This window comes from Drosophila rhopaloa, unplaced genomic scaffold (genome assembly GCF_018152115.1).
Source record: "Drosophila rhopaloa isolate 14029-0021.01 unplaced genomic scaffold, ASM1815211v1 contig_159, whole genome shotgun sequence".
In the NCBI taxonomy this organism is placed as follows: domain Eukaryota; kingdom Metazoa; phylum Arthropoda; class Insecta; order Diptera; family Drosophilidae; genus Drosophila; species Drosophila rhopaloa.
This window is the reverse complement of record NW_025335038.1, coordinates 524,009-545,103: the sequence shown is the minus strand read 5'-3', so window position 1 is coordinate 545,103 and position 21,095 is coordinate 524,009. Positions and strand designations below refer to the sequence as shown.

The following is a 21,095-nucleotide window of genomic DNA, read 5'->3' as shown; positions in this document are numbered from 1 at the left end:
GCATTTTTAACGAATAATCAGTCTGAACAATTCCTTTCAACTGTTTCTTTTCTATTTCAGAATTTTTTTTTGCGAAGGAATGCCGAGTTTTCTGGGATTGTTTTGCACAGTTCTTTTATTGATTGTGAATTGTGGCCTACAGAAAACGAACGCTGAGATTCTCGGATGTGATTTCTATGACACTATAGATATTTCGTCAAGTCGAAAGTTACCGAGTGGTTCTTATATATATGAAGACTTAGTTATTCCCCTGCATTTAACTGGGGAATATGACTACAAAGTGTTGCCAGACAACTCGAAAAAGAAGGTGACGAGCCACTTAAGAGGATGTGTCTGCAAACTAAAGCCCTGCGTCAGGTTCTGCTGCCCTTTTGACCACATAATGTATGGTAGTCTATGCTACGATGACATGACGATGGACGAGCTGGACGGACTCGATCCATTCCTGAACGTGACTCTCGACAACGGGTCGGTGGTAAAAAGACATTTTAAAACCGAACTCATCGTGCAGTCGGATTTGCCCATTCCTTCCAACCTAATGTATTTAATAGACAATCGATATGAAGGCAATGAGTACACATTATTCGAGGTCTATTTGCTCAATATGTGCTGAATGAGGTTTAATTTGCATTGCCCCTCTATAGAATGGAACCTTTTTACGCCACTATGACAACGAGTTCATTAATAAGCGGGAATACTGCCTGCAGCATCTTCCCTTTAAAAATGGAAATAAAACATCCATTCGAATTGTGCCCTACAACTGCTTACTAGAGCCCCCGAAAAATTGGAGGGCCTTGGGTAAGATAAAAGTTAAAGGCAGCTTCAGTGCTTAATGATTTATTTATTCCCTGTCTTTCTACAGTCTTGGTTTTATCACTTATTTGCTTGATTTTTACGATCAGTGTGTACCTTTTCATTGAGAAGCTTCGGAACTTTCATGGTAAATGCTTTATATGCTACATGGTTTCTCTATCTATGGCATACCTTCTCCTATTTCTTAACTGGTGGGACTTATCGTTTGGCTTCTGCGAAACAGCAGGTTAGCTTTTTGATTTCGATACAAGATCCATGAACGAGTTTATTATTATTATGATATATTTATCAGGTTTCATGGGCTACTTCTTCATCATGTCCACCTTTTTTTGGCTTTCTGTCATCAGCCGGCATCTCTGGAAAACAATTAGCGAGCCCTACCACTCGGCCAACCTTCCAAAGCGTCAGTTTCTGGTCTACAACATTTTCGCCTGGGGAACGGCGTTGGTCTTGACTGGAGTTACTTTTATAGCTGATCAGGTCGTGGAGAACAAGGACTGGAGTCCTCGTGTGAGGGAGTTCTGTTGGATCGATAGTGAGTTCCGAATTTCAATTGCATTCGACTTTCCTCTTAAGCTGCTTTCCACTAAATCTACAGCTCGAGTTTGGTCTGCCGTGCTCTACTTAGTTGCACCGATTCAGGTGCTTTTTCTGTTCAACACTACCATGTTTATCCTTACTGTTCTTCACATTATAAAGGTAAGGCGGGATATAGAAGACTTTACACAGTACCAGAAGGGTGCCCAGAAGCTAAGCGCTAATAAACCGAGGTAAAGGAAATAATAAACACATACAATGAACATTTTTATAAACTTGTTTCAAATGACTTCCATATTCCCATTGAAGTTACACCTTCTTTTTGCGTATCTTCATTATGATGGGTGTGTCGTGGAGCCTGGAGATATTTTCCTTCTTGGTACAGGGTCACAAATTATTGGAGAATATTTTTGTGGTGACTAGTCTCTTCAATTGGTCCCAGGGTATTATCATATTTGTGCTTTTTGTTTTGAAGAAGAGCACGCTAAGACTCTTGAAGAAACGGTAAGTACTTTACTTTAAATAACCATATCTCAAATAAAATATCTTCCTACCAGCACTAAGGTTGGAATAAGAAAAATACATTTTCCCCAAAAAACCACTAATATGGCTCTTTTAATAAGAAATCAAAGAAAGTGATTTTGTTTGGTTTTAAATATTTGGATTTAAAAACATTTTCCATAATAAGCAAATTAATGCAATATTCTGTGCAAAAAGCAGGATAAAAAAGATTTTTTCCAATTGTATTCTAACTTTACTCCGCTTTAATTAATGCTGCTCGTCGCAACTTTTTATTTGTATTTTAAGTTTTCTGTGAAACTATTAACATTTTGTCTTTTTAGTTTATATTCTACAAAAGTAAGTCGATGGTTGACCGGGAATTCTTTTAATCAGGAGTCAATCAGGCAAATAAGTAATTCAGAAACATAAGGACGAACTTTTATAAGTAAACACCCTGTATTTCTTATATTTTGACATCGAATATAAATCTGTTTTTTCAACACCGTCTATATATTTATGTTATAACTCATGCAACCTACTCATTTACCATAATACCATTAAAATTTAATGGAAATAAAAATGAAAAACAAAACTTTAAAATGCATACTAATGGTATGTACTGCTAGACTGTTTTTAGCGAGTAACCTGTTATCATGTGCCATGGTATTAACCTATTATTATATTTTTGACGTAGAACTTACTATATTTAAAGTCGATATCTAGAATATATTAAATACATTGTGGTGTAATTTTACTTTACGTGGTCGGATCTGTTCGTGACTTTACCATTTGGTGGAATACTCAGCTGGGGCTCAATAGCTTTTCATTTGCAGCGGCAGCTTTTCGCCGCAGCTTTCAGTTCAAAATAGTGGCACTGCGAGGAACCGAGGCAGCAAAATTGGAGCACAGCAGACGAGCGGCTTCATTCGGCCGATGAAGAAGTTCATTTGCGGGTCGATCGGCGTACGATAAGCGTCACTTCCCGTTCTGTTCGCATATCTCTAAATAGTAATTAACAAAGCAAATTTGTCGAGCGCAAAAATCAAGAGTGATTAAAACTTTGTGATAAAAACACTGTGTGTGTTTGCCAATTAAGAACTCCTTGGACAATTGGAGATCGCTCTGGGGAATGTTCCGCGTTCAAGGCCTCTGTGTTCGGGTATCCGCCCCTTGGCGAGTTGCGAAACCAGAGGAGCTTTGCCTGATGCTTATAATGCGACTTTAATGTCTGGCTCGGCCCACAACAAACAGTCGCGTTGACTCTTCATGTATTGCCAATTGTTTCGTACTGATTTTTTTTGTGAACCTATATTTATGTACATGTGTCGCTGCGCCGAATCAATGCCAAAACCAGTTTCTGTCTTTTTCTCAAGTTCGTCAAATGACGGCAAGCTATTTTCGGGAATACCGCAGAAGCGTCTGTTTCTTGCTTCTCCCGAAATCAATTGGCACGTTCCTGTCGCAAAAGCCATTTAATGGGATTTTTAACTGATTATTGTCTGTTATTCAGTATTTAATACGCGATATTATTGCTCAGTTCGATCAATGTATGGTCTTGGCCATATAAACAATACTTGCTTGGTCTATCCAATCCAGCTGATTTCGAACACGTCGTGCAGCGTTTTAATGAAAATAAAACATCCGTACCTTTTGGGGCGATTCGGCTTTACGTGCTAATGCTTTATTTTCAACTTTTGAGACGTGGGATTTGGCTTCCTTTAAATGGCTTAAACCTGCCGTTGTATTTATTTATATATATATATATAACCCTAAAAATTAGTATTTAGCGATGCAAAACGATAACAGAGATGATTTCCATTCTGTCCCTTAAAAGCCATCGATGCTCTATTCTTGGTGTTTTTATTGCGAGTGTTCCAGGTTCGGTTTTGTCCAAGGCCAATGGTGACTTATTGTTCACGATCTATGGTTATCACTGTGCACAGAATGCAGTGAGTTCTATCTCTGGATTCTTCTTCCCAATCTCTCGATCAGACCGAAGAAGAACGGATCAAAACAAAAGAGAAATCTCGTTGGACAGTTATGTAGCCAGAGTATTAGTTTGACTCAAAAAGCTGGCCTGGCGCCCTGCTAATTAATTCGCAAATGGAGCATGTTAAACTTTTTGAGTCATCGCCACAAGTGCTCGTGTTTCCCCTGGGGCCACTGCTTAGCTGAAGAAGTCCATTCACTGCCCGGTAATTGTTTTGTTTGCCCACAGACACAATCGAGCCACTGTTGGCACTCGATCAAATTTCGCATTGTTCGCCGCTTTGTTTTGCTTGCCTTTCAATTAGCGATGTCGGCGAACCACTCGCGCGGCTAACAGCCCGATAACAGGGCTCTGCTATGTGGCTCCTATGGCTGTTAGTTCCTTCGGTGTGGAATCACACGCAGCTCCTCAGTTCGCGTCAAGACCTCGTTGGCTGTGGGTGCTCTCCTCGGTCGGATCGAAAAAAAAACTCCACTGGAAAACCCGGCAAAACAGGGGCAGCCATTATTAGATCGGAATTACGAATGTCAATGTTAATTAACACGTAAGCTAGCGTGTGATTTTGCCGGTGTCTAAAGCCCGAAGCACCGTAACCGGTTCGCGTGCGTTCGCATATTTACACCCACTTCCCGGGAATTCCCCATTACCTGAAGTTTCAGAGTGCGCCAGTGAGTGAGAAATATTGAGAAAGAGCCGAGTTATAAGCATTATGGTTATGAGGATCTGTTGATTTCTTGAGAAACGTTTATGTGGTTACCCACCTTGAGCCGCAAACTCTTCCCAGACCCAATTTGCATAAGCAAACCTGATAAAAAAAAAATCACACAGACAACTCGTAACGCCAGTCGAATTTAAAACCGAAACCATGTTTCGTTAAAGCTTTGTGCAAGGCGACAACAAAAACCCGTAAACCCCAAAAGACTCTCATAGAGGTTCGAATGTTTTTGTTTACCCATCTATACCTGGTCAGTGTTTTTAGTTATCAATACTGCCGAACGTGAAATGCAAGTGCCAACGAAGTTCCCCACTGATCTATAACTGGAAAGTGAGCGAACTAAAACAACAACAGGAAGAACTCTGTTGATCAGCAGCAAACAACCTCAAGTTGTCCACATTATTCATCACATTCATTACCAGAGCGGGTAAGTTGCATGCCATTAACTACTGGGATCAGTTTAAAAATGCCCTAGCTTGCAATAAATTAATTAATGGAATAGGCATTGAGCTCTTTTTATAGTATCTATATTATTTAAATATTTCCGAATATCAAACCGTTTCCGCGTTGACAATTTTCTCTTTCATAGAATTCCAACAAAAGAATCCACAACGAAAAGTAATGGGTTCTGGACGACATTTATATTTATAAATTAATGAGTTCCCATTTTTAAATTAATGATGAGTGAATTTTATGGTATATGGGTTTACATAATATACCATTTTGTTTGTTGGATTAAGTGGATTTGTATCACACTGAAATATTTAAATTGAAATTGCTTAAGTTGCTTATACAACTCTTGAAAGCTTCACTTGACAAATGTATCTGACTCAGTTGATAAGCTTCGCACTTGTAGAAAATATGTGTAATTAACCGATAGCCAATAAAAAAGTAATTGCTATTAAGTTTACTCTTTTCAAATTCCTAGATTGGAAAACCAGAGCTGAAAACCGCTAATTTCATGACAAATACTGCCTGACGCCTGGGTAATGTTTATCCAACTGTTCTCACTCGTTGCAATTTTATTGAGTCACTGAGAAAATTGGCTATTATATCGAAATGGCCACCCCCCTAAAGGCCGCACCTTGGCCAATCGAATCGGATCTGAACTGTTTCTTTCGTTTCAGAATTCGATTTTATTAAATGTTGTTTACACTTTCGCACATTTGGCTGGGAATTGTTGTTGAAACATCTTGGGAATATTGTTTATTGTTTGCTTTGAGGTCTGTTTATTTCGCTACAATTTTTCCAACCTCCTAAGCATTAGATAAAAATATATAATACATCTCCAGCGAAGTGCCCTAGAATTTTATCTAAATATATATTTTAGGTTTGGGCTGCCACTAGGTTAGATAACCAGTGGGGCAGCGTTTAAAGCTTCATTCACCCACACGAGAGATTCGCCAGTGGGTAGTTGTGTTGCTTTGCTGTGCATTTATTTCCATGATAAGCCAAATGCATGCACCAATTAATTAGTAAAATGCTTTTCTAGTTAACAGTTTGCTGGCTCTCCTATCTCCAGGGCAAATGAGGATAAATGGTCTGTCTGGACTTCACGAAAGATCATTACTAACACAATATATCACATTAATCTCCAATGGTTTGTGGGGGGTACAAACTTTAAAAAATGTTCCCTAATCTCATGCTTGCTACTACTTAAAACTCCACAAACCATATAAAGTTTACATTTTACAAATATTAAAAGAGCTACCAGATACTTCTCTTTCCAATTCAGGTTTAGATAGTGCATGCCAAGCCTTTTTATGGGATTAATTAAAAACTGATTTCGTTTTAAGAATCATCGTCGATTCTTTTCGTTGCCTTCTTTGTTAAAAAGGTTTAAACGAAATCTTAAAACAAACAAAGCAAGCTAAACAGCCATATAAATAGTTATGAAAGAATAATCTCTGATCCCCAGGGTATTCACATTTCTTGAATGGCCCCACCAATGCTTTCACCTAGCTAATGAGCTCGAACAGACATCCATGTTGACGGGCATTTATCTTCGTGGGTCTCGAGTTCCCTAACGGGATCTGTTGACTGTTGAGCCTTCCTCCGCCCGGAAAAGTCGGGTGTCAGAGGAATAATATTTGGCGAACTTGCCACCCGCCCACTCTAATGGCAATCAATTGATAGAACCGCCCGCCTTTGTTTACAATCCACAGACAGCATCGGGGGTCTAAAAATACTCGAGTTGGAATTTCTCACGAAATACACAGAGAGCCCCACCAGCAAACCCGTCAATGGGTTGTCTATTAAAAATTGTTTTGCCAACGTGTTTGTTTGGAGGGGAAATAAAAAACATTGGGCCCTGTAATCGCGGTTATCTACCCGAAAACCCACCGCAGCCCACCACAGTTCAACTTTTGTGTGGTGACTTGCAACCATGGGCTCTTCGCAGGGTAGTATCTCCTGTCTTGGCGATTAGTTCCAATTCTGATACGGACTGAAACCGCGGCCCTTGTTAAGATAATGGGCATATATATAAGAAGTACTTCCAGTGTTTTGTGTGGCATACGTGATAAGCACTAAGAGTGGTTGAAAACATAAGCGAAAAAACCCAAAAAAGCCATTATATATAAAAACTGATTGCGGATAAAATTAATAAACATATTATCATTTATGTGAGTGGACGTCTCATGAGTTTAAATTCGTTTCCGTGTAACCCAAAACGCACATAATATACATGAAAATTCGCCAACTAGTGTTTGTTTTGTTCGGTCATTTTTAATATTGATATGTTGATGGTGTCGCAGTTTGTTAAATTGCGTAAACGTCTTGTGACACTCGTGTCGATAAATCTTCTACGCCTGGGATTCGGCAAGTGTAATGGGATCTTAATGGCATTTAGTAGGGCTTAATGCTAGTGAATGACTCAGAGAATAGGTGCCCTGACTCACGCACATCCTGACCATGGACAATCCGCAAACTGTCCTAATTAACCAAATTATAACCGAGTCCAAAACCAAAAACTTGAGGAGCATCTGTAAGTAATAACCACCATCAAATGGCTCCATATTTCACTGGAACTGGGGATTCGATAACTTGCCACTCGTGGAACATTCTACATATATAAATAAACAAGAAAGTCATACTCCTTTGTCAGACATCAGCAAGCGGCTTTGGCCAATTGACTTTTATCTTATCGGTTACCGACCACAAATAAGACATTTTATACGAGTCGGCTACGAAAACATATCAACAGTTTCCCCCTTTTGCGCTACCATCTAAATTTGTATTCATCGAAGCAGGAGAAGCGCAGAGCTGTGAAAATTTTCCCTGTTGGTTTTGATATTATCTCGCTACTAAACATTATTTGCCCATTAAGGTGTGTTCTATATTTGTATTCAATAGTTAATTGCATTTCGTAATAATAATATTTTTAATAGAAATCCCTTCCAAGTCGGTAGCCCATTTTCATTTGAGATTCCTAGAACCACTTTCCCATCATTTCGATGGCGCCATCAATCAAGCGATCAATGTAAGCCCCGATCGGAATATTAAATCGACTTCACTAAAACTGGGAATCGATTCAAAATCGAATTAAACAATTCAGCCTGAATAATTGTTTGGCCAATCAAAATATAAATACACAAAAAAGCTGTAGAACGCCAAAAGAGATTTATAAGAAATATTGCTTTTATCATGGCGATGGTAAATTATTTTGGCACTGTCGAGGGGGCAGGGAAATTTCAAGAATTCATGTATTGGAAAATCTCGCTGGCCATAATTCAATTTTATGGCCAATTGTTTTCATGATTTTAATGTTCCGCATGTTTTGATTATTTTTCAAACATCCGCACTCTTTTGCACTCTAAATGTGCGGAGATGTATACGATCGAATGTGGTCTGAGAAAATCCCCAAGTGCATGTGCTCATCGATTAATTATGCTAATTTTCTATCGCAAGATAAGTGGTCCCACTCCAACTCCTGCTGCCAGTATCCATTTTCCCCATTAGCCAACTATACGGCGTTTAATGTGTTTGCCCTCCGCCACCCAATGGCCTCCCATAAATTCATGCTAATTTTGTGGCCCACGCGCAGTGCCGCAGGTAACTCCTCTCCTCTCCACCGAAAGTAAACAATCAGCGGATCAATGAATTAGGTCCCCACAGGCTAATGATGCAAGATAAGATAGCGAGTGGTATAACTTTTGGCACTGGTAATGAATTTATGGACGGTCTCGTTAGCAGCGCTTGAAAAGTGGGTAGAGCTGGATTGGAGCAGAGTTCGGGGGCTGGGGGTTATAAGTTAGATGTCACCGCTATTGACAGACGACGGCAGTTACTATCAATTTAACACGAATCCATAAATGTTTGTTCTGTTCGCACTCCCTGCGTGGCTGACCCTATGATTGATGCCCCATGGAGACCTTGGATAGTCGCTAGTCTTCCCCACGGGACTCGTTTGCCAGCTAATTGCTTCTGACGCTACTCCCTCTCCTTCCTCCTTCAGTCCTTCGACAACCTGTTGTCTGTGTGGATGATTCATTAATTAATCTAGCTCCATTCCCCGAGTTAGTGTCCTCGCTTAGCTAAGCATTTAACGACTAACTAATGGGTAACCTGAAATTATTTGGTTCTTTTGGCTTTCTTGTGTCTCCATATCGAACCATACTTAACCGAATAATAAAAGAAAGGTGACTTTAAATTTATGGCTTAATAAGATAATGCATTTTTTGATATAAAAGTTATCCACCTCTTTCCAAATCTACGTACAAAATAAGCCTTTTGTATACGATTTCAATAGGTCCAGTTTATAAATAGTCAAGTATCGACAGAAAATTAAAATTTATTTTGCAAAAAGTACCAAAAGTCTTCTGAGTTATAATATACCCAAAGATCTTGGTATAATAATAATTTGGGTAAAGTATTAGAATTGAAATACTCATATACTGTTCTATCCACAGAACCTCCATTATGCCGAAGAAAATCCAGCAACGCGGCGGATCCCTGTACTGTGGAGTTACTTTGCTGGGGATCCTGTGCCTAGTGGTATTCCGCCTGATTCCAGGGATTCCTTTCGGGGCTTACGTCATGGCCGAAAAGGACCACTACCACACCATAGATGACCCGAATGTTCCCTGTAATTTCTACGACACTGTCAACCTAACCGGGCATAGGGTCTTCCCAAACGGAAGCTACGACTTCTATGGCACGATTATTCCCCGAAACCTGGTGGGCACGTACGACTACATACACAGGTCTCTAACGGAACGCATAGAGGTCCCGATGCACGTCAGAGGTTGCGTCTGCAAACTGAAGGCCTGCCTCAACATCTGCTGCCCCTGGCGACATATCTTCAACTCCAAGAAAGGTGAGTGCATGGTGGACCACGCGGACAACCGCACCTGGCCGGATCCACCCATGCTCAATGTGACCTTCGCCAACGACACGGTGGAATTAGTCAACCTTTTCGAGCAGTTTGCCATTCAAAGCTTCCGCCCCTGCCCAAAGATGTTCTCTCTGCAGCCGGAAATATACAACTTCGATGAGTATCAGATTTTCGAGAACGGCTCTATGCTCCGCGTGGACGATGAACTGCACATCAGAAAGAACGAATTCTGCCTTGTGCCGACCATTGTGAACGACTCGGACACGTTCTACCGCCTGAACCCGGCCAACTGTGACATGGCCGACGAGCACAGCACGGTAAAGATCATCAATGCCTATGGTAAGTGCGCTGTGCAATCTTATTCATCCCATTATACTGGCTAATAATCCGACTTTAATCTTTCCCACCAGCCATGCTCTTCTCAATTCCCTTCATGTTGCTGACCATAGCCGTTTACCTATTGATCCCCGAGCTTAGGAATCAACACGGCAAGAGCTTGGTGTGCTATTTGGTGGGCCTCTCCATCGGCTACACCGCACTGTGCTATGTCCAACTGTACAAGGACATCGATGCCTTGGGCATGAAGTGCAAGCTGTTTGGATACACGGCCTATTTCTTTTTCATGGCGGCCTACCTGTGGCTGAATGTCATCAGCTTCGACCTGTGGCACAACTTCCGAGGAACGAGGGGCATCAACAGGTTCCAAGAGAAGAAGCGGTTCCTGTTCTACTCGCTGTACTCTTGGGGTCTGGCTGTCGTTTTCCTGGCCTTCACGTATTTCGCCCAGGAATTCAGCAGTTGGCCCTCATATCTCAAGCCGGGGATCGGGGATGGCACTTACTGCTGGCTGGATATGACCAACTGGTCGGCCATGATCTATTTCTACGGACCCATTCTGGCGATCGTCGTCACCAACACGATCATGTTCATAATGACGGCGATCAAGATCCACGGTGTGCAGCGGGAGATGGCGAGGATCATTGCGAGCGAGAATAGCACCAAGAACTTGCGAACCGAGAAGGACAAGTAAGTGCGGTCCTCATTTATACTCTTCATTCAATTCCTCCTAATTAGGGTTCGTCCTGCTCTGTCCACCCTCAGGTTTGGGCTCTTCCTGCGCCTCTTCCTCATCATGGGCGTCACTTGGCTTTCGGAACTCGTCTCCTTTTTCGTGGGCAGCAACAATAACTTGTCGAAGATTTTCTACATATCGGATCTAGCCAATGCCATGCAGGGCTTTCTCATCTTTATGTTGTTCGTAATGAAGAAAAAGGTCAAGAGCTTGATAACAAATAGGTGAGTTTTGCTCCACTTTGATTAAAAGTTGTGTTTTGTCCCGCCCCTTTGGGGGTTTATCCATCCATCCGACCCGAGGGTCCATCCTGAATGTTGTGTCCACCACTGTGTCCACCATTGAATCCTTAACCCGACCATTCCCAGAACGATTCGGGTGCGCAGTCTGCGACAGACTGAGAGCGTAACGATGGGGCCGACCTCGATATCCATGCGGCAGCGCTTTATGGACGCCTCCAACCAGATTCGAAAGCTAGTGGTCATCCGCAACGCATTCGCCAATGGCTCTACCAGCGGTATTCACTCACATGAAGTCTGAATTAATGCCGTCATTTTCAGTAAGCAGGTTCAATTCTGCTCGATTGTTGTGGCCTTCGACTAACCCGCTCTTTGATCGACAATATCAGAAAAGAGCTAGGCATATGCTCTGAGAATGCCTGTACCTTAAATCTGTAGCACCTGAATAGGAAAACGATTTATCTAAAAACATGTCCGAAAGTTTCGAAACAAACATTATAAATAATAACGCTAAAGAAGACTGTGTTAGATGCAAAAACTAGAATGTTAAAGAAAGTAATTTCATAATTTGTATTTGAGAATTACTCTACCACCTATCAATTATGACTGTTTAAAGCCCTTGATTATATTTTGCCTTTTATGTTGTACTTAGCTCGTTGTCAGACCGCTTTTGATATTGCTTAACTGTAAGCTCAACACCAACAGAAACAGCCAGCAGACTAACATTAAACCCAACACTGACAATCAACACAATCCCGAATCTCCAGCCGCCTAGAGCTGTACCAAAGTAAAACCTAAGCCACAAGAACCAAAATCCGTCCATTACGCATCGCGTATTCGTAGCTACTAAACAGTAATAACATAACTAAGTGCACTGATCTAAACAACAACATATGTTTGTATCCACAATGTGTGTCCATATGTGCATGTGTCCCAACATCATGTGATCATCGAACGTTGTCCACTGAAGACTGATGGAGAAAAAGCGCTCGAATGGCTTAAACTCGTCCACCACCTCGACTTCCATCACTTCCGACTCGAATGTGCTGCCGAAAAAGCTGCACCTTAAGGCTGTTGACAAGATTGGTGCGGTTGCCACTGATCCGAGTCCCAGGCCGAAGGCAGCAGTCTAATCAAACTGGTTCCAGGTAATCCTCGACCGTAGAAGTTGCCATCTCTCTTGCGGAGAGTGTAAATAACCTAGCTAGCTTAATAGATAACCCTGACTAACCCCTAATAACCCCTTCAATCCTTATCGTAGTGATTTTTCACGTATGTGTCTTGGTTAAGGTAATCTGTTTTGATCCTATCTCATCAATCGCATTCTGTGTTTGCTTTTCGCTAACCAAAACCAAGCACTCAATCGAACCCGTTCTAATCAGATTTACCGCCATTGTCTATTCCACACTGCCCACGCAATGGACGTCATAACCGCAGATGCTCGAGTGTGCGCGATGGCAGCAACCAACGTCAGAGCCAGTACTCCACTAAGACCACGTCGAGCAGCGTGGCCAACCTGTCGCTGCACGAGAAGCCGTCGGTGGAGAAGCCGCTGGTGATCAGTGCCAGCGTGGATCCTCAGAGAACCACCATCTTTCGCTGAGCACCACACCACCAGCCGTCTCGGGCCGAGCATCGAATAGTTCATAATGGAAGGTGTCCACAGAGAAGGAAGGGTAATTCATTCTACAAAGAAATCATTGGAGCAAATTGTTGTCTAGGGATTATCTTCTTGGATTGTAGCTTTTCTATTTTCTCATTCTGTACATATAGAACATCAATTTCTATATCCATTAGAGTCCCGGCAACATAATTGCCCCAATATCTAATCATTGAATGCCGTTCCCATCCTGATCTTGAGGATATCTTCTAGATCCCGCAGCAGCAGCCATATACGGATAGTACTTTATGAAAGACACTACTATAAGAGGAAGTCCCTATCCAAACTAACACGAGCCATCCTCACTCCTCTCTCTTTTATATGTCATGTGACCACGAACAACCTGATTAGTTGTATAAGAACGCTTGCAGCGCCATATCTAGTATTTATGCCTATGAAATTATAAAGGTTCTTTGAACACCTGCTAAGAGGGATCAAATTTTATACTTCTCCACTAGCCTAAGTGCAAGATAAACATCCAGCATATACCTTACATATATATGTGCCTTGTTGAAATTGAGAATTGTATTTTTTGTTATTCGTACTGCTCTCTATACGTATTTACGTATATTTGTACCATTCTCCATATCTGCATATGCATTATCTTTACTGGTGTAATAAAAAATTAAGAGAATTAAAAGTGTATTTCAAGCTTAATAAAGCCAAAGATAAAAAGAAAGCAATTCCTCAGGCGATAGACATATGTCTACAGTGTTTCTCTAATTTATTACTTTAAAACAAAAAGCCGTTCACAATTAAGCGGGGACACACAAATTGTGGTGAGAACTTGATCATAAAATGTGTTTAGCCAATAAACATACCGTTTTCTAGAAAAACTTTGTGTAGACTGGACACCCACCGTGTTGAGTTTCCCGAATTTTCAAAAGCAATATCTAGGTGAAGTAGTTTAGATCATTAAGTTGGACCCTCCAACTAAAAAAAGTTTCAGCTTTTAAAAACCGTTTTAAAAACCTTTTTCAAGTTTTACAAAGTATAAACAAAATATTATAAGAACAAAACTACATTCTCAGACACCTTTACCCTGAAATGGCTGGAATAGCTAATACCACAGCACTGGTGCCTATCAAAAAATCCATTTTTGAATGTTCCAGTCGCGCTGGTTGAGATTCCACGGCCGATTTCTGTGAGAGGGACGGGACGGGACGGGTTGGAGCTGTGGGGCTGTGACTGGTCTCCATCGCTGCTTTGCCGGTTGCTTGTGGTCGCGTCTGGTTTTGGGGCTGGCTAATCAGTTAGTCTGTTTTTTATTCTTGGGCAGAATGGAGCTGCGTTGCGGTTGCCGGTTTGTCGTTTAAAGAGAGAAAGAAACTGGGAGAGTCTCTCCATCAGGCTTTTATGTTTATGGTTGTTCTTTTTGGTGTTGTCGTTGTCGTTGTCGCAATCGCAGCCGTTTTTAGACCCGCGCCAGCGTCGTTGTCACTTTTTTGTTTCGATTGTTGTTGGTTTGGATTTGTGACTCGGCGAGTGTGCGTGCATTGCCAAAAGCGAACGGCGATCGCTTCACATATTTGTTTACTTAATTATCGAGCTGCTCAGCCTGTGACGTCAGGTCGACGAACGAACAAACCGAACTTCCACCAAGCGTGTTTCATTTAGCCATGGCTTCGCTTTGGATCATCCCACTGAGTTTTTGGCTCTTTGTGGGCGTACGACCAATGGAGATTGCCAGTGTGGATCATCCCTGTGCCTATGCGGACACTGTTAACATTACGGATGGTCTCCGGTTGAAGGATGGCTCCTACTCGTATGCCGGAGTGCTGGTCCCACCACATTTGATGGCGGAGTATACCTTCAAGGTTATCGATGGGGTTGAGTACCGGGCCAAGAAACACCTGCGCGGATGCGTCTGCCTGATGAAGCCCTGCATTAGCTTCTGCTGTCCAGAGAATCTCGTGTTCGACTCCAAGCACTGGAACTGTTCGAAGCCACACCAGGTACGGGAATCTACTCACGTGGAGCTGACCTACGGCAATCGGTCGGTGGAACAAGTGCGCATTGTCGATCGGTTTGTGGTGCGCACAGAGCTCGGGTGCCGGAACAAATTCGCTGACAAGAAGCACGAGAACTTCTGGCAGTGGGATCTCTTCGAGAATGGATCGCTGCAGAGGGACAACCGCCTGTGGACCACGGATGAGTATTGTTTTACTCCCCTGGAACACAAGCCCGACCAGTGGGGACTCACTCCACTCAGTTGCGAACGCTTTCAAACGGGATACCGAGTATGGATTTACGCTATTTGTAAGTAGAGCCTATGGTTTTATGCTTTGCAAGGAAATACAATATTTTTCTCTTTTTTGCAGGCAGTATTATAGCCATCATTATCAACGTTTTTATCCTCTCCCTGCTCGGTTCTGTGAGAGATGCCAGGAAAAGTCACTATGGCCAGCTGATCATCTACTACCTGCTCTCCATGATCGTCGGCTACTCCTTGTTAGTCTATTTGGCCCTGAAGAATCCCATGAAGCTCTCACATACTGCTTGCAGGAATATAGGTGCGTAATGATTACTCTTTAACCTAGACCACTTAACTTACTATTTATGCTCCAAGGTTTTCTGGCCTACTTCTGCATTATGCTGTCCTTCGTCTTTCTCGCCATTTGCAGTTTCGACTTCCTGCTCAAATTTAAACGAAAGGCTGTTAGGAACTGGGTTCGCAGGTTGTCGTATGCTATGGCAGTCTTGGCGGTTATTGGTCTCCGGTTTTTAGTGTCTTTTGCCCAGGACTCCAAGCTGCCCAAGCACTACAAGCCAGGCATGGGAGCAGATTATTGCTGGTTCGATGGTGGGTTACTAAATTATATTTAACATTTCCTATGCAAACATATAATTTAACTATGCGTTTTCAGTTCGCACCTGGGGTATTTTGATCTACTATTACGGACCCATTACACTTCTACTGGTTTTCAGCATTGTGTGCTGCTTAAAAGCCTACTTTTCCATCTATGAACTGCCTCCGGATACTCAGTACATATTGGGCACTCAACTGAAGATTGTCAAGACTCAGTAAGCACATTGATTGCACAATTAACTTAAGCCACAATTTAATCCTGTATCGCCACTCAGTTTCTACGCCTTCAGTGCCTACATAGTGGGCGTGTTTGCTGTCTGGATTCGTGAAATAGTGGTCTATATAATGGCCAGAGTGAGAGAGCATTTCTTCATCATTGACTTCTGGAGTGGAATTTGCATTCTGGGCTTGGCAATAGCTGGTTTTATTCTCTTACTCGGAAAGAATTTGCACGTGAAATCCTGGTGGGCCATCAATGTGTAAGTTTTGATTTCCGAATTAAAGAATGGAATTTTTTGTAACTCACTCACTATTCTGCAGGGAATCAAGTCAAACTGATCTGAGTGTCATTAATGCTCGCGTCTATAAGTTTGATGAGAGAGGCGATTTGAAATCTTCAGGTTGGTACTTAGGCTCTCACTTTTATGTTATCTCCCTTTAATATTGATCTTTTTCTTTACAGACTCTCCCTATAAGCCGACAGTGACATCACTTTAATTGGAATTGAGATGATTGCTCATCTATGTACTCTGGTATTCACTTAGCTTATGACTCCTTTAGTCTGTCTTACACAGTTAAGTGTATATAATAATAATAGTAAGTGCGTCAGTATACTAGCCCTAAGAAAATTATTAAATAAACTTACGATAATTTTCATTATCACTGCTCACATTGTTTTTTAGAATTAGCTGGTCTATAATTATCAGTGTCAAAGAAAATATTGTGATTCACCTTACCCTTAATCATCAAATGAATATTTCTCACCGAGATCATTTCATTTATTCCGATTAGCGAATAAACTCTTAATTCTATAGGTTTCGCAACAACCGCCCCCTCACAAGTTATTTCTTTATGAATAATTTGTCTAGAGGCAAAGCTCACGGTAGACACCACAAAGGGGGTTCCCGCCTAACGGTTAAATCGTAAACAATTCCTCGAATGTCCACCCACGAGGGTCGCTTGACTCGATGACGTGCTTCGAGACGGTTGGATTGAATGACTTCAAGTCGAGCGGGTCGACTGGATTGGCCGCAAGCTAAGTGGCACGCAACAAATGCTCCGGTAATGACGCAATTGACAATGCGCCTCTATCCCTATCTATCTATCCGTACTAATATCCGTATCTGGCGCTGTATCTATGCTTATACCTTCAGAGTTTCCGGCCTTTTACTTTTTGCTCGAATATTTAATATTTCTGGAAAAATTAAACAAAGACGAACAGTAAAGACTCTACCTTGAGTGGGTAGAGTTATCGGTAAGGCAAACACCTGATAAGGGCTTCGTATTCTATGCTCAGAAAGAGGCGACGAAATAATATTAAAATTATTATTTATTTATTTATTTTTTAATTTTATTTGTTAAATATTGATGGCTGATACCTGCAGCGGTAGACCTAATAAACTATTTATTGCCTGAATAAAAACTTTTTTACAAAAAAGATTAACTTTATCCTTCTTTAGTCAAAACCGCCTTATCAAAAATGGTTTTTTCCTCAAATATAAACAGAAATCTCTGAGCACATCATTCGATGAGCACTATAGAGCATTTCCTGACCATTTTGATGTTTTCCGGACTGTCTGTCCCCCCTTTTGTTGTTGTAAACAAAATGCCACACGTTCCTCGCACACCTCCAAGCAAAGTGGGTGTGCGCCTTGCCACGCCGCAAAAACACGACGAACACACCACAGACTGCCTTCGATTGAGTTCGCTGGGAGTCGGTTAGCAGTCCAAGTTCGAACCGTGTCAGGAGCAGATGATCCGGCGCTCAGTCAATTAACCGCTCGCACCTTTGAATTCAAGCGGCGTCATCAGTGCATTACAATTCGGTGTCTATCTAGTCCATTTCATTTCATTTCATTTCGATTCGGTTCGATTTTGGTTTGGCAATCGTCTGGAGGTAAACAGCCATAAATTGGACGCTCTAACGTAAACAAAAAGTATTCTGAGCAGATAGACTGGGACCAAAAAGAGATCGGCAGTCAAGAATGTCTCTTCGAATGGCGCAGTTCTGCTTTTTGGGAGTCCTCGTCATCCTCTCGGCAGCACGCTGTGCGTGGGGATACCACGAGGAGACGCATTATCCCTGTGCCTTCATCGACACGGCAAATATAACGGGGAGCTACGGTTCGGATGGTTCCTACGTGCACAACTGGACGATGATTCCCCGCCATTTGGTGGCAGTGTACGACTTTGTCATCGAGAACGGCATCCGCATTCCGGCAACACCACATCTGAGGGCCTGTGTCTGCAAGACGACACCTTGCGTGCGGATTTGCTGCCAGGAGGGCGAGATCTACGACCTGGAGAGGAGGCAGTGTTTGGTCCCAACTGTCGAGCTGTCCACTCTTCCTTCGCAGAGTCACATGCAGGTGGAGTTTAACAATGGCAGTCTGAGGGACGTGGAACTCCAGTCACGTTTCAGCATCCATGTGGGCTTGCCGTGTGAGCACATGAAGACGGTCACCAAGGGATCGGAGTACGTTCACTGGACACTGCATGAGGTGTGAAATGAGATAGCCTCTTGATCATCACTTCATTTTCGATCTCCACCTTTATAGAACGGAACTATCACCCATAGAGGTTACACATTCTCCAAGCACTATTGCTTCACTCTCCTGCTCCACAGGAACTCCACCTGGGAGTGGCAGCCATTGGCCTGCGCCCCAGAAAAGCTCCACTTTGTCTTGGGCGTGCGGGAATGGACCTACGCCATATGTGAGTACCACAAACAAACATTTCTCCAATGATTAGGCCAATCACAAATATGTTTTCAATTTCGTTCGGGAAAAATGTGTGTTTTAAAAATAGCACGCTCATAAAAGTAATTACCGAAACAACAGAAGGAAATTGCGGGCGCCGATTGATAGTTTGATCGCGAGAAATGATCTTTGGCTCCAAATTTATCCAGCTGATTCTATTTGCAGGCCTCTTGATTGCGATAATATCCATGTTTATTGTGCTGATCGTGTACCTATTGTGCTCGGAGATGCGCAACAGTTTTTACGGTGTGGCTATCAAGACGTACGCCTTCTGCATGATCTTGGGATATGCCCTGTTGGGTTATCTCACGCTACACAACCCGGCGAATCTCTCTAATGCGGCTTGTCGCATTCTACGTAAGTGCTATCCAAAGATTGTCCTGTGATTATTAAACTTTTCTCATACCGATTTAGCAAGCCTGGCTCTGATGTACTTGGTTCTTTCATTCTACATTCTGAGCTTCATTGCATTCAAGCTCTACCTGAGCTTCCACGGCGTGGTCTTCACCAAACTGATGTTTTGGCTGATCTTCACTCCAATAGTACTGATCGCCGTGGGTTGGTCCATTTTCGTGGGCTTCAGTTATTACGGTTACCGCCTGATCTTTGGAGGAGATACCTGTTGGTTTGATCGTGAGTATTATCGGTGGGTTCTTCATTGGGACATGATCCTTATCCAAGGCTTTATTTTTCAGCTCGAAATTGGTCCATTATGATATATTTATATGCCCCCGTTTTTGTTGCCTGTGCCATTTGCGCATTCTTCTATATCCTCAGCCTGATTTACATTAGTGAACAGCCAGAGCTCGAGACTGAGAAGAGCTTCGAGTCCATCGAAAAGAACCGCTTCAGGTCCTTTTGGAAGTACGTCGGCTACACCGCACTCGTGTGGCTCGTTTGCGTCTGCGTTTTTGCATTTAACTACTACCGGGAGGAGCGATCACATCTCAATTATGCTGTGAGTTTCTGCATGGCTTTCCATGGTTTTGCGGCGCTCTATGCCCTTATTGGAAAGAATCAGCAGATACAAAATTTTTTGCGGCGCATAGATAAGTGAGTACAGAGAAAAATTTACGGTTATTCTATTTCATTATCTTACTAAACATATTTATCTTTTTTTAAAGTGAAGAGGACACCTGCGAAAACTCTGTGCCGTTGTCGAGTTTCGGTTGAAATTCAATTTCAAAAGTAAACAGTTTTGTGGTCACTGTGTTTCTTGGCAACTGGAATTAGTCGTGCCGACAACCCTAAGCAATCGCTCCAAAACCAAAACCATCTGTCAGTCTAGACAAAAACCGGAAATGCTGAGTACAGAGAATATTTTTAAATAAGTTTAAGTCGTAAAGAATGTCTTGTAAAAAATGTGTAAAATTAACAAGCATATACGTTTTATTTTAATATTAATTAATGTGAATATTTGTCGGCCTAGTCTTAATTTATAAACATTTGATATTGGTCCCCATCCATTTTCTTGAAAAGTTATATGAAGAATTAAAAAAAAACTGGGGCATATGCTTTGCTTTTGAAGCATGAAGTAATAATGTAATTAATTTTTAATGACTGTTACTTTGAAAAGAGAAATTACCCACCACAGTTTTTATAAGAGATAAATTATCAAACAAAAATTGTATTAATGAGCATTAAATTGTTATGATACCTGTTACTCTTAATTTTAAAAACTATTTAGATACAGTCAAAAATAGTATTATTTATTTATGATAAATTTAATAATATTTTTAGAAATAATAGCTTGTAAACCCTTTATGCCTTTACTCATAAGGTCACAATCAGTGTGGGCTAAATCGCCGAAAATAACAGTTTTTGAATTGGGAAATAATAATTGGTAAAATGGTATATAAATGGAAAATAAATAAATTAAAAATATAATACCTTAACATTTTTATATTTAAAACAACTTTTCGAGGGTTTCCTTGAGTTTGTGGCTACAAGTTTTGGCCTTCCCCTTCGACCGTTAAACAAATGCAACAATTTCCAATTGCTGGCGTATCCAATTTAAGCTTGGCCATCAGAATCACACAACAAAAACGACCCGAACTCTGGCCAACAATATACACGTAAATAACGTAATTTACACAACACAAAACAAACTCTGAAGTTGGCCGTAAGGCAACTCTAGTCGTGGTCCTGGAGCACCACAGAATCCAATCCACGGCAATCCACTCATCCTGCCTGCCGCCCCTTTCCCCTTCCCCCGTTCCCAAGTTGCAATTCCCTGGACCGTGGTCGAGTGTCCCCAGTACCCAGTACCCAGAACCCAGTACCCATTCTCTAGTCCCGTTCCTGCCCCGATCTCTCTATATAATAAGTGCGCGCCGATTTTGTTTGACATCAGAGGTCAATGGCCGCGCAGCAGACAGAGAGAGTCGGTCGGTCGGCGAGAGAGCTGCATCCTTGCATCCTGGCAGGGGGCTGGGGCTGTCAAGCG

The 21,095-nt window shown here is 41.9% G+C and overlaps 4 protein-coding genes across 6 annotated transcripts; all 4 read left to right on the top strand.

Moving 5' to 3' along the window:
• The first annotated feature begins 75 nt into the window (after positions 1 to 75).
• LOC108037191 (G-protein coupled receptor Mth-like) lies at positions 76 to 2,353 on the top strand. The gene is made up of 7 exons (XM_017113710.1): positions 76 to 589; positions 645 to 798; positions 863 to 1,039; positions 1,106 to 1,348; positions 1,412 to 1,583; positions 1,660 to 1,854; positions 2,193 to 2,353. The coding sequence occupies exons 1-7, from the start codon at positions 80 to 82 to the stop codon at positions 2,278 to 2,280; spliced, it is 1,539 nt and encodes a 512-aa protein (XP_016969199.1). The 5' UTR covers positions 76 to 79; the 3' UTR covers positions 2,281 to 2,353.
• Positions 2,354 to 4,057: 1,704 nt separating this feature from the next.
• Positions 4,058 to 13,545, top strand: LOC108037187 (G-protein coupled receptor Mth2). Of its 3 annotated transcripts, XR_006417458.1 has the most exons (6): positions 4,062 to 4,983; positions 9,467 to 10,230; positions 10,302 to 10,917; positions 10,993 to 11,187; positions 11,866 to 12,350; positions 12,640 to 12,751. XR_006417458.1 is itself a non-coding variant. In XM_044457475.1 (5 exons), exons 2-5 carry the CDS (start codon positions 9,477 to 9,479, stop codon positions 11,501 to 11,503), a joined length of 1,737 nt encoding a protein of 578 aa, XP_044313410.1. In that variant the 5' UTR covers positions 4,058 to 4,983; positions 9,467 to 9,476; the 3' UTR covers positions 11,504 to 11,846. The 3 variants fall into 3 exon arrangements, 2 of the variants coding, with proteins under 2 accessions (XP_044313410.1, XP_044313411.1); XM_044457475.1 differs by lacking the exons at positions 11,866 to 12,350; positions 12,640 to 12,751 and adding an exon at positions 11,332 to 11,846 and having other exon boundaries at positions 4,058 to 4,983; XM_044457476.1 differs by lacking the exon at positions 11,866 to 12,350 and having other exon boundaries at positions 4,068 to 4,983; positions 12,640 to 13,545.
• A 571-nt stretch (positions 13,546 to 14,116) lies between these two features.
• LOC108037188 (probable G-protein coupled receptor Mth-like 9) lies at positions 14,117 to 16,553 on the top strand. Its single transcript, XM_017113707.2, has 7 exons — positions 14,117 to 15,121; positions 15,184 to 15,375; positions 15,432 to 15,665; positions 15,730 to 15,886; positions 15,947 to 16,150; positions 16,212 to 16,291; positions 16,354 to 16,553. Exons 1-7 carry the CDS (start codon positions 14,482 to 14,484, stop codon positions 16,386 to 16,388), a joined length of 1,542 nt encoding a protein of 513 aa, XP_016969196.1. The 5' UTR covers positions 14,117 to 14,481; the 3' UTR covers positions 16,389 to 16,553.
• Positions 16,554 to 17,627: 1,074 nt separating this feature from the next.
• On the top strand, positions 17,628 to 20,461 carry LOC108037183 (probable G-protein coupled receptor Mth-like 8). Its single transcript, XM_017113701.2, has 6 exons — positions 17,628 to 18,391; positions 18,449 to 18,605; positions 18,815 to 19,006; positions 19,064 to 19,282; positions 19,345 to 19,702; positions 19,774 to 20,461. Exons 1-6 carry the CDS (start codon positions 17,876 to 17,878, stop codon positions 19,820 to 19,822), a joined length of 1,491 nt encoding a protein of 496 aa, XP_016969190.1. The 5' UTR covers positions 17,628 to 17,875; the 3' UTR covers positions 19,823 to 20,461.
• Positions 20,462 to 21,095: the final 634 nt, after the last annotated feature.

What these genes read in the sequence shown, in the direction of transcription:
- LOC108037183 (XM_017113701.2), top strand. Translation starts at nt 17,876, where the DNA reads ATGTCTCTTCGAATGGCGCAGTTCTGCTTTTTGGGAGTCCTCGTCATC. An exon ending in GGAATGGACCTACGCCATAT is followed by an intron (nt 18,606 to 18,814) that starts GTGAGTACCACA and finishes TTCTATTTGCAG; the next exon opens with GCCTCTTGATTGCGATAATA. An exon ending in AGATACCTGTTGGTTTGATC is followed by an intron (nt 19,283 to 19,344) that starts GTGAGTATTATC and finishes TTTATTTTTCAG; the next exon opens with CTCGAAATTGGTCCATTATG.
- LOC108037187 (XM_044457475.1), top strand. Translation starts at nt 9,477, where the DNA reads ATGCCGAAGAAAATCCAGCAACGCGGCGGATCCCTGTACTGTGGAGTT. An exon ending in AAAGATCATCAATGCCTATG is followed by an intron (nt 10,231 to 10,301) that starts GTAAGTGCGCTG and finishes CTTTCCCACCAG; the next exon opens with CCATGCTCTTCTCAATTCCC. An exon ending in TTGCGAACCGAGAAGGACAA is followed by an intron (nt 10,918 to 10,992) that starts GTAAGTGCGGTC and finishes GTCCACCCTCAG; the next exon opens with GTTTGGGCTCTTCCTGCGCC.
- LOC108037191 (XM_017113710.1), top strand. Translation starts at nt 80, where the DNA reads ATGCCGAGTTTTCTGGGATTGTTTTGCACAGTTCTTTTATTGATTGTG. An exon ending in GGAGTTCTGTTGGATCGATA is followed by an intron (nt 1,349 to 1,411) that starts GTGAGTTCCGAA and finishes CTAAATCTACAG; the next exon opens with CTCGAGTTTGGTCTGCCGTG. An exon ending in CTAAGACTCTTGAAGAAACG is followed by an intron (nt 1,855 to 2,192) that starts GTAAGTACTTTA and finishes TTGTCTTTTTAG; the next exon opens with TTTATATTCTACAAAAGTAA.
- LOC108037188 (XM_017113707.2), top strand. Translation starts at nt 14,482, where the DNA reads ATGGCTTCGCTTTGGATCATCCCACTGAGTTTTTGGCTCTTTGTGGGC. An exon ending in AGATTATTGCTGGTTCGATG is followed by an intron (nt 15,666 to 15,729) that starts GTGGGTTACTAA and finishes ATGCGTTTTCAG; the next exon opens with TTCGCACCTGGGGTATTTTG. An exon ending in CTGAAGATTGTCAAGACTCA is followed by an intron (nt 15,887 to 15,946) that starts GTAAGCACATTG and finishes ATCGCCACTCAG; the next exon opens with TTTCTACGCCTTCAGTGCCT.